Raw genomic sequence first — 11,546 nt, 5'->3', positions numbered from 1 at the left:
AAAACACAACTTTTGTGTTTTTAGAAGCTATGGCCTATTTAAATAATTAAATGCTTAAAAATATTCATGTGTGTGGGGAGTAGGCCACACATGTGAGGGGGGAGATTTCACCCAATGTTTATGTCGTACAAGAGCTAAGAGCTAAGTTTTTTCATGTGTTAATATATAAAGCCTGGTTTATGTTGAATTTAGTACAATAGCTTAGGTTGAGTGGCTTTAAAACATCACACGAACTTAGCAAAAAGGGGCTCTAATGTTGGAAGGACATTTGGTGTAGAGACCTGAGCAAATATGGATGCATGATGATGAGTTAAAAGTCAACTTTTAAGTTTAACACTCAGAATGCACAATTGATTAACAACAACGAATTGCAATTTAGGACCTTGATCTACCTTAATACATTCAAATTAGAGGGTCTTTTAGCCTCATAGCCATCTCTTGAAAAAATAGCCAAATCCTCCTCCCCTAATGCCTCCCCTTCTTGATGCAATTCCAAATGTGCATTGCAAACTAAGCAAAAGATGGCATATTCTATGGGATAGGAAACATTCGCATATTCTATGGGATAGGAAACATATTCTATGGGATAGGAAACATTCGCATTTAAAATTTGGTCCCAAGTCATTCCCCCTTAAAAGTCATGTCTGTTGTGGTTAATTATGTATAAGGCCATGTGGAATAATGACATAGCAAATAAATTGGGAATTAGTGATGGCTTATGTCCGAGATGTAGAACATAAGACGAAACTTCACCATCTTGCCCATACTAGCACCTATCTTTTGCAAGACGGTACTAGAATTTACAAGGCAACCTTACCATGAGCTTAATTTCAAATAGAGGAAGTCTAAGAACTTTGTATACATACTTTCTTAAGACTAATAATAGTGGTCGACCATTTTAAATATTTGTGGGCTAGCCTAGTGTGTGAACACTAGTCACTTATATATAAGTCAATTTTGACCATATGCCATACACATTCATTCCCTTATATAGAATACTTATGATCTCTCCTTCTTTTCCCTACTCTCTTGTGTTCTATTACTTGTTGCTAGATAGGTTTATATGTAGGCTTCTTCTTCCTCTCATTAGCTTCTTCTGTGAAAGAAAACCACCTTTTGAGAGAGAGAGAGAGAGAGAGAGAGAGAGAGAGAGAGAGAGAGAGAGAGAGAACCATTGCAAATGTTATCTCCTCTTGCCTCCTCCATCTAGAAAAGGGATTCTCTACATTCATCCCCTTAGCAAAGAGGGTGAATGTATCTCATCTTGCCTTTATTTAGGAAAGGGAAGCTCTACATTCAAGGAGCATTTAGTGTGACAACAAAGTGAGGATGCAACAACAGTGGACGAGCAAGCACACCCATATGGGAAGTTACATTTGTGGCTCTATGGTAAAGCACCAAAAAAATCTTGATTTAAAAAGGCTAAGGTAACTTGAACATATTTGATGCTGTCGATAGGGAAAGCCTAGGGCATTTTTCCATCCATTCTAAGCTATTGGGATCACCTAATATTGCCGGTGTGTTGATTAAAGGTCACATCCATTCTAAGCTATTAGGATCATTTAATATTGTTGCTATTGATTTTAAGAGGTCACACTCCAAAAAAATATGTGGCTTTGGAGTCTTAGATGTGGTTAGTTTATTGGTTTTTATTTTGTTTTGAATCTTATTTGCATGAGGTCATTCTAGTTGAGTACCTTGGAAGGGAAAACCCCTAGTTTCTTAGTGTTCTGCATGATTTTGAAGCCCACAAGGCTGAGATTTCATTGCATTAAATCAAGGAATAGCTTAGCAATTAGGAGTAGAGTCCCCTCCAAACACATAAGCTTTGAGATCCATTAGGTGTGGATTGGAGTGGGAAGTTAATTTTTATTCATTCATTTTATATTTTTCATGCATTGTTAAAATTGGTTGCTTAAAAGCACACAAAATCGACCAAAAAATACACTTAATCACTTGTATAAGCATCTTAAACTTGGATCAGGAACCTTGTGAGTCTACAAAAGGCATTCCATGAGTCTAGCTAACCTGACTAGTGCGACATTTCATAAAATCCAGGAGACGAGAGCCGTGAGCCCATCTAGCGCCATGAGTGTAATGTGAGACGTGAGACGTGAATCATGAGGTTCGCTCACTTGACATGAGATATAGATGTGAGTCATTTTGTATAAGATCCATGACGTGAGCCTAGCTCACTTGACATGAGGTATAGATGTGAGTTATCTCGTATAAAATTCATGATGTGAGCTAGCTAGCTATAAAGTGTGAGATATAGATGAGAGTCAATTTTTATAAAATCCATGACTTGAACTAGCTAGCCATAAAGTGTGAGCCCACAACTTCACATGAGCCAAGTTGCTCAAATTCACATGAGCCACATGAGCTATGAGTTGTGAGGCGTGAGTGAACTAGGCATGACGTGAGTCAACCATAAAATAAAAGTTTCAAGAAATCAAAAAACTCAAACTAAAAAAAGAATTTTTTTTAAAACCTCTCAGTAAAACACACGTCTACCTTAAGGCTTTCTCCCTTAAGAAGTAGTCAAACCATACTGGATGTCATAATGTTTTAAACCTTTGGTGTGAATCATCTCCGCAAGCTGGGTTTATCCTAAGTTTTATCCTAAGTTGACCATGGCCAAGTAGCTCAATGACCAAATTTATGGCAATTAGGGCATGTCTCTTTTGATGTACCCATTAGGGACGAGTATTCCACAAACACCTAATATCAAGCATGCATAGTGCAAGTAGGAGTCCCATGTTTAGGATCCCATTATAGAATCTTCTTCACCATGATTATGATCACTCCAAAGGACTACAAAGTGTGCATGAGCCATAACCTCATCAATGACAAGTATATTTCTGGATGGAGGGACATGGTGGGTGCAAATGCTATTCCATTGAACGTACACGAACAAGTTCCACGATTCTTTTTGACAACCCAATCTTGTTAACGATTAACTCCTCAAATGACATACCTAGGCATAAAAAAGCCCTCATTTTTTTCTCTTAACCAATGTAAAAAAATGTCAAAGAAAGTAGCAATAAGAGTCCAAGAAAGCAATTGAGTTAGAGAAATCTTTGAGATTGGAAGAGTATACATATGGGGCACACACCTTCTGCCCATTGCTACACATATACATCACCTGCATATTTCACTAAGGATATAGGGTGAGATTATATTTGTGTTGAAGGGAAGTCAAAGCAGAGGTTGTATTCTTTGACGTTATGTTGGTGTTAAAGGGGAGGGTTGTATTCTTTGAAGTGCTTTGGAGGTTCTTACAAGGTTAATGGTTTTACAGGCATTGGTCATACCATGAGCTCAGCTTATGCTCACCATGGCCCTCCCATCTAAAGATATACATAGAGGGTTGTCTTGCTAGTGAGGTTAGTTGCAAGCGCATGTGTATGTACCTACCTTGAGGTGCAAAATGTGGAAAAAAAAAGGTGATGTCCTTAGTGAAATATGCAGGTGACGTACATGGGCAATGGGCATGAGGTGCAAGATGTGAAGTCAATCTATTAGCCACACGAAGAAGCTATAAGCATCAAGCTGTGAGATCTATGAATAATATCATATCATGCAAGGAAGATCCCATCTACCCACACAAATTATTCAATGGTGTTCATTACGCTAATTTTGCTAATCCAAAGTATGACCCGCTTCTACTATTACGTGCCCATGTCCACAACAGAAGGAAGCCTTGCATGTGGAACTTCGACATCACATACATACCTTTCATTTTATCTCGACAAGCTCCCTACTACCACCCAAGGCTACCCAAAGATTATCAGCAACATGCCTTGGTCCTGAACCTACCACTTAACCTTATATGCCAAATTCACGACATATCCTGGACCATCCACACCTCTATGACTAACAAGAGCTTCACCTCTAATGTGGGTGATGCAAGGATGTGGCCACCATTAGGAAGGGGGATATATTAACCACTTCATTGTTTAATATGGTTTCACCTGGCTAACCTACCACATAAGGCACTTTTTGCACCTACCTTTTGTAAAACAATGTTAGACTTTATAAAGTGACCTTAACATGAGCTTAATGTCAAATAGGGGAAGTCTAAGAACTTTGTGTACATACTTGCTTAAGACTAGTAAAAGTGGTTGGGCATTTTTAAGTTTTGGCTAAAAATGTATGAACACTAGTCACTGATACGTAAGTCAATTTTGACCATAAGCAATACACATTCATTCCCTTGCAATAGAATACTTGAGCTCTCCCTCTCCCTACCCTCTTGCTTGTATTCTATTAAATCTTGTTTACTTGATAGATTGTTTGTAAGCTTCTGCCTCACATTAGCTTCTTCTCTATCCATCTTTGGTGAGAGAGAACCATTGCGAAGGCTATATCTCCTTCATGCCTCCATCTAGGCAAGGGAAGCTCTGTCTTCATCCCTTAGCAAAGGAGCATTTATGTGACACTAGAGTGAAGACGCGCGATGGACGAGTTAGCACACCCACACGAAAAGTTGCATTTATGAGTTTGTAGCAAAGTACCAACAACACTTTGAAGGCTAAGATAAGCTCTTGACTCGAACACATATCCATCAAATATAGATGCTCTGGGTGAATTTTCTACTGTAATGTTTTAAGACATGTTCATGAGTATGATTTGAATTAGAAAGAATTGCTTTTGGGTGATTTTATTGAATGTTCATGAATTGGAAAAAATTGTTGCTAGGTGATTTTATTGGATGTTCATGAATTGGAAAGAATTAATTTTGCTGGATGTTCATCTTCCCTCTAGAACACCATTAGGGTAGAATACCTATGGTGTGTTTGGATAAACATAAATAAAAAAAAGCTTTTAAATGTGCTCAGAGCAATGTGCTACAAATCTTGAGAATGGGTATGGTTTTGCAAATGAAGATAGTAATGAAGCATTCAAGGAATATAAGCGAGGATGACATTATTATACAATGTGGAAGAAACGCTTGCAATCAAGCAAGCTAGAGATGCCTATGAGGAAAAAATATGAGAAATTCAAGAGGAAATTCTGTGCTAAACCAAGTGGGTTACTAAAAAAGAATCCCCCTTAGCCAAGCACTATAAGGAGCTCTCTCATTACATCACCACCCTGATTGTATCTAAAAGTCATATTGAATTTTGATGTCAAATGCCACCTTGCCCAAAGAGGAAAGGAGTTATGCTTCTTCGAACAAGAAGCATTTGGTAGTTCTGTTCTTATAATATAACCTCCCATTTCCGTGGAAAAAAATAATTTTGGGGTTATCTTTAAAGTTTTGTAGCGCGAGAGAAAGATGGCTTTTTGCCTTAAGACACGTGCGGAACGCTGTCTGCCATTTTATTTTTGCAAAGAAAGCTTGCTCAGTGCCGACGACAGCGAGTCTCTTTGCGTGTTACAAACAGCCCCAATCCTGGCATGAACTCACCAAGGAGTCACAATGGATGGACGGCTGGTACAATCTAATCGACATGCTGAGAATCAAAGAGTCTTGCGTAATGGAGGCACCAGAAGAAGAAGAAGAAGAAGAACAAGAACAAGAAGAAGTGAACTACAGCAGCAGTGGTGGTTAGGCGACTCTAAGCGTAGAGGAGGCACTCGTTTCTTTGGTAGAAGGGATGCCGCCCCTGAAAGCTTCGGTAGAGGACTTTGCATGCATCTTGCACAAGTGCAGAAAGGAGAGAAATCTAGGTCAGGCTCTGTGCTTACATGATGCCTATATGTGCCAAAGTGGGCTGGAAGCGCATACGTCGCTTGGGAACCACCTTATCTCAGTGATGGTGGACGTCGGAAGCATGTGCCATGCCCAGCAAGTCTTCGATAGGCTGTTGTATCGGGACGAGTGTTCATGGAACTTGCTTATCACAGGCTATGTTAAATGCGGGGAGTCACGGCATGCTCTCTTCCTGTACCAGAAAATGCAGGAGCACAAGTCTCTGCATCCTAGTGGATACGTCTTTGTGGCCTTGCTGAAGGCTTGTGCGGCACTGAAAGATCTGGAAAGAGGTCGTGAATTATATGCTGATATTGCTAGGGAAGGTTTACTAGAAAGAGACGTTTTTGTAGGCAGTACTTTGGTCGATATGTATGCTAATTGTGGCTCCCTTGCAAAAGCACAAGAAGTGTTTGACAAGCTCCCCATTCGAGATGTGGTCACTTGGACGGCACTAATTGCAGGTTATGCCAAACATGGGCAAAGTCAGGAAGCACTCAACTGTGTTGAGTGGATGCAGCATGAGGGCATCTCTCCAAATTCTTTCACACTTGTATGCTGCTTGAAAGTTTGTGGTAACATAGGAGCCAGAGGTAAGGGCAGAGAAGTACATGCTGCGATTGCTAAAAAAGGGTTGGAAAAAGAGCTTTTCATTGGCAACACCTTGATCGACATGTATGCTAAATGTGGTTTGCTTGCAACAGCACAAGAAGTGTTTGACAAGCTTCTGGCTCGAAATGTGATTTCGTGGAATGCACTAATCACAGGTTATTCTGAACATGGGTGTGGTCAGGAGGCACTGTACTGTTTTGAACAGATGCAACAAGAGGACATCTCTTGGGATGCTGTTACACTTATTTGCAGCTTGAAAGCTTGTGGCAGCATAGGAGCTACAGTCAAGGGTCGAAGAATACATATTGAGATTGCCAAAATAGGGTTGGAAAGAGACATCCTCATTGGCAACACCTTGGTCGACATGTATGCTAAGTGTGGCTTGCTTTCAACAGCAGAGGAAGTGTTTGACAAGCTTCCAGTTCGAGATGTGATCTCGTGGAATGCACTAATGGCAGGATATAGTGAACACGGGCGCTGTGAGGAGGTACTATACTGTTTCAAACAGATGCAACATGAGGGCATCCCTCTGGATGCTGTTACGTTTCTTTGCATCTTGAAAGCTTGTAGCATTTTAGGAGCCACAAACAAGGGCCAAAAAATACATGCTGATATTATCAGAAAAGGGTTGGAAAGAGAGCTCCGCATTGGTAACATCTTGATTGACATGTATGCGAAATGTGGCTCGCTTGTTACAGCACAGGATGTGTTTGACAAGCTTCCAGTTCAAGACGTGGTCTCCTGGACCACACTTATTGCAGGATATGCAGAATGTGGGTATGGTGAGGAAGCACTCAGCTGTGTTAAACAGATGCAACACGAGGGGATCTCTCCAAATAGTTTCACGCTTGTTTGCAGCTTGAAAGCTTGTGGCAGCATAGGAGACACAGACAAGGGCAGAGAAGTACATGATGAGATTGCTAGAAAAGGGTTGGAAAGAGAGCGACTTGTTGGGAACACCTTGGTTGATATGTATGCTAGATGTGGCTCGCTTGTAGAAGCACAAGAAGTGTTTGTCAAGCTTTTAGTTAGAGAGGTGGTCTCATGGACTGCACTAATTGCAGGATATGCTGAACATGGGCATGATGAGAAAGCACTTAAGTGTTTTGTGGAGATGCAAGATAAGGGCATCTGTTTTGATGCTGTCACGCTTTTTTGCAGCTTAAGAGCTTGTGGCAGCATACGGGCCACAGACAAGGGCCGAGAAATACATGCTGAGATTGTCAGAAAAGGGTTGTTGGAAAGAGACATTCTTGTCGGCAGCACCTTGGTCAATATGTATGCTAATTGTGGTTTGCTTGCAGAAGCACAAGAAGTGTTTGACAAGCTTCCAGTTCAAGAGGTTGTCTCATGGACTGCACTTATTGCAGGATATGCGGAACATGGGTGTGGTGAGGAGGCACTCTACCGTTTTGAACAGATGCAACATGAGGGCATCTCTCCGGATGCTGTCACTCTTGTTTGCAGCTTAAAAGCTTGTGGCAGCATAGGAGCCACAGTCAAGGGTCAAGAAATACATGCAGACATTGTTAGAAAAGGGTTGGAAAAGGAGCTCCTTGTTGGTAACACCTTGGTCGATATGTATGCTAAATGTGGCTCACTTGTAGAAGCACAAGAAGTGTTTGACAAGTTTCCAGTTCGAGATGTGGTCTGGTGGAATGCACTAATTGCAGGATATGCTGAACATGGGCATGGTGAGGAAGCACTCAACTGTTTCGAACAGATGCAAGACAAGGGCATCCCTCATGATGCGGCTACACTCGTTTGCAGCTTGAAAGCTTGTGGCAGCATAGGAGCCACAGACAAGGGCCGGAAACTACATGCTGAGACTGCTAGAAAAGGGTTGGAAAGAGAGCTCCTTGTTGGCAACATCGTGGTTGATATGTATGCTAAATGTGGCTTGCTTGCTGAAGCGCAAGCAGTTTTTGACAAGCTTTCAGTGCAAGAGGTGGTCTCGTGGACTGCATTGATTGTGGGATATGCAGAACATGGGCGTGGTGAGGAGGCACTTGACTGTTTTGAACAGATGCAACGCAAGGGCATCTCCAGGGATGCTGTCACACTTGCTTGCAGCTTGAAAGCTTGTGGTAGCATGGGGGCCACTGTCAAGGGCCGAGAAATACATGCCGAGATTGCCAAAAGAGGGTTGGAAAGAGAGCTCCGTGTTGGCAACATCTTGGTTGATATGTATGGTAAATGTGGCTCGCTTGCAGAAGCACAAGAAGTATTTGACAAGCTTCTAGTTCGAGATGTTGTCTCGTGGAATGCACTTATTGCAGCATATGCCCAAATTGGAGAGAGTAAAAATGTTTTTTCTAGTTTTGAGAGAATGCTAGGAGAAGGTATACAACCAGATCTGGTCACATTCGTTAGTGTTCTCAATACATGCAGTCGTGCAGGTCTTGTGGAAAAGGGCCAGATGCACTTTGAAGCCATCAGCAATGACTATGGTCTCATACCAACTCTTGAGCATTACACTTGCATGATTGATCTCCTTGGCCGTGCAGGCAATGTAGACAAGGCAGTAGCAATTATCAGGAAGATGCCGTGGCATCCTGATATTGTTGTGTGGCATACTGTGTTGGGGGCTTGTCGAAAGTGGGGCAATGTGGAGCTTGGAACACATGCCTTTGAACAAGCAGTGCGATTGGATGAGAAGGACGTGGCAGCTTATATATGTATGTTTAACATCTATGCAGATGCTGGCATGCAGGAGGAAGCGGATAAGGTTGAGGCAGTGAGATTAGAAAACCACGCATGGAAGAAACCAGGACATTGTTGGTGGAAGGAGGCTCATGGATTTGTGCATTCCATTTTGGTTGGGGATGAAATACGTTTCCAGAGGGAAAACAGGTATGTAGAAGGTTTTTCTCTTTAACAGTGGGAAGGAGGGTGGTCTGCCCCAGGTTTGTATTGGGTGCCACAGGGCATTGGAAAGGAAGATTTGTTACTGTGTAAGCCCAACAGAGCGTGCAGTGACAGACGCAACCACGTGTATGAGAGATAAAGATAGAGTGAAGAGAGATGGGAATAGGGGTTTCACACAGTACACGCTGAGGAGGGAACATGCCCCACCCCCTCTTCAGGAATTTATTTCAGGAACAATCCACGGGCTTTTCCAAGCTAGGACCAATACAACAAATGAATACACTATCAAACAAAAGTGCCGATGTCGAGGTCAGGCTGAGTCGATGCCGAGCTCACCACAAGGATGACCCACAAGAGTCTTACACCGGGCTAGTACCAAAATCCAATGTCTGAATCAAACTGATGCTTCCAAATATCCTCAAGGCTCTCTATACCAAAATCCAATGTTTGAATCAAATTGATGCTTCCAAATATCCACAAGGCTCTCTATACCCAATCCGGACAAAGGCAATCCCAAGAGTGCTCACACCGAGGTGGTGGCGGAATGGCCACGGAGCTTTTTAGGACAATGGTGCTTTGAGATGGGACAATCATCACTGCCGAAGGTTCTCTTGATGGTAGCGCTGGCGGTGGCTTCCTGTTGGCAGCACAGGCGGTGCTAGTGGTTTTGCGTGGAGATGGCGGGCGGCACTTGTACTAGCGCTGCTGGTTCTGGTGGCATTTGGAGGTAGCAGCAAAAGTGGCTGCTAGAGGCAGTGGCGGGCGCTGCAAGCAGAGGCGGCGCAGGCGGGGGTGCTGCAGACAGAGGCGGTGCAGGCAGGTGTTGCAGACAGAGGCGATGGTGTTGCGATGCTATACAGGGTGGCACAGGCGACTGGAATCTCTGCACAGGGCAACAAGTGGAGCTGGCCCAGGCGACTGGAGTATCTGCACAGGGTGGTGCAGGTGAAGATGGCGCAGGCGGCTGGAATCTTGGCATAGGGCAGTAGGCGGAGCTGGTGCAGGTGGCTGGTATAGAGACAACGCTTCTTCTCTAGCAGAGGCGGCGACGACAGGCGGCGGAGCAGTCGGAAAGTGGGCGCTGCAAAGGTGTTGCCGTCGGCAGGGGTGGAGGAGTTGGGTGTTGCTTGGAGATAGAGAGGGAAGATGAAGTTAATGATGCCTACTACAAGTCTTCTTCAAGAATCTCCAAGAGTACTTCTCTATCTTCCACCACGAGGGTACAAGCTTCTTATATACTTGATGGGGGGGGGGTGGTCCATGCTTTTGTCTTGCCTTGCTTTTTGTTTATTTTCTTGCTTTTGCTTTGCCTCTTTGCTTTTGTTTTTATTAAATATTAATAATAGTCAAAGTTCTTGATTTGTGCTTTTACAATCTTCAGGGCCTTGCTTTTTTGCCTTGGAGCAGCTTTTTGAAAAAGCGGCTTTTAACTTTTTTGATCGAGTTCGATGTCCTCTCTCCAACGGTGCCTTCAACTTTTTGGTCAACAAAGTTTAACCTTTGCTTTTTCTTGCTTTTTGACCAAGATTGATGCTTTTTCTAATGCCAACATTAGGGACCCTATTTCCATGTGTCCATCATCTTGTCTGTGTCCGGGCATGAGTTCTATCATGTGAAAAGAGCTTGGAGGACCAAATAGTTACATCCTCTCCCTCTTACATCACAGTTGTCCTCAATTGTGGGATACAAATATGCCATATGATCGTGGTACTAGCCCCATTTGGTGCTCTTGTACATTTGGTCTTTCCTCATAAATGTGGTGTGCTTTGCGTCTCTGGCAACATCTTTATGCCTTTCTTTGACCGATGTCCTTGTTCTTGATACATGTTCTTCATAGCTTGTCATATGTGTTAGATATAATAAATGGATTCTTACCTTCTGCAAAAACTAGACATAAGCTAGTCAACAAACAAGTATGCATTATTCGCGTCTACTTGGTATTCCAGGTACTGGCCAGGTAGTTTAGAGCCCAGTAGACTATCGCATGCCATAAATCCAAGCATTGTTCACACATCATAAACAGTACACAAAGTCAAAGAAATTCAAACATACATCAGCATGCAATGCACAAGTAATGATCCTCCTGTTCATGGATTGTCTTGTCTTGTTTCATTGAAACCGTGCTGAGCCATGTGGTCACTAGGACCACTCAGACTATCCCCAAGTTCGTTTGGTCACTCGAGAGTTCATCAATAGTCATCTGGGCCATCTGGTCGCATTGATCGCCGGACTATGAAATCCAATCAGTCGTCTCGGCCATCTGGTCGCAATGATCGCCCGACTATGAAATCCAATACAGTCGTCTCGGCCATCTGGTGGCAATGATCGTCCGACTGCGAAGTCCAATATATTTGGCATCGTTGCCGTC

At 42.8% G+C, this 11,546-nt stretch overlaps 1 protein-coding gene across 2 annotated transcripts; it reads left to right on the top strand.

Annotated features, from left to right (window-relative positions):
• The first annotated feature begins 5,321 nt into the window (after positions 1-5,321).
• On the top strand, positions 5,322-10,952 carry LOC147615128 (pentatricopeptide repeat-containing protein At2g33680-like). Of its 2 annotated transcripts, none has more exons than XM_086779117.1 (2): positions 5,322-10,372; positions 10,560-10,952. In XM_086779117.1, exon 1 carries the CDS (start codon positions 5,604-5,606, stop codon positions 9,186-9,188), a length of 3,585 nt encoding a protein of 1,194 aa, XP_086635243.1. In that variant the 5' UTR covers positions 5,322-5,603; the 3' UTR covers positions 9,189-10,372; positions 10,560-10,952. The 2 variants fall into 2 exon arrangements, with proteins under 2 accessions (XP_086635243.1, XP_086635242.1); XM_086779116.1 differs by having other exon boundaries at positions 5,604-10,398.
• The last annotated feature ends 594 nt before the right edge of the window (positions 10,953-11,546 follow it).

This window comes from Cibotium barometz, chromosome 40 (genome assembly GCF_041138505.1).
Source record: "Cibotium barometz isolate CiBa-2024 chromosome 40, ASM4113850v1, whole genome shotgun sequence".
NCBI lineage: Eukaryota > Viridiplantae > Streptophyta > Polypodiopsida > Cyatheales > Cibotiaceae > Cibotium > Cibotium barometz.
The sequence above is the reverse complement of the archived record's forward strand: the minus strand, read 5'-3'. Positions and strand labels throughout refer to the sequence as shown.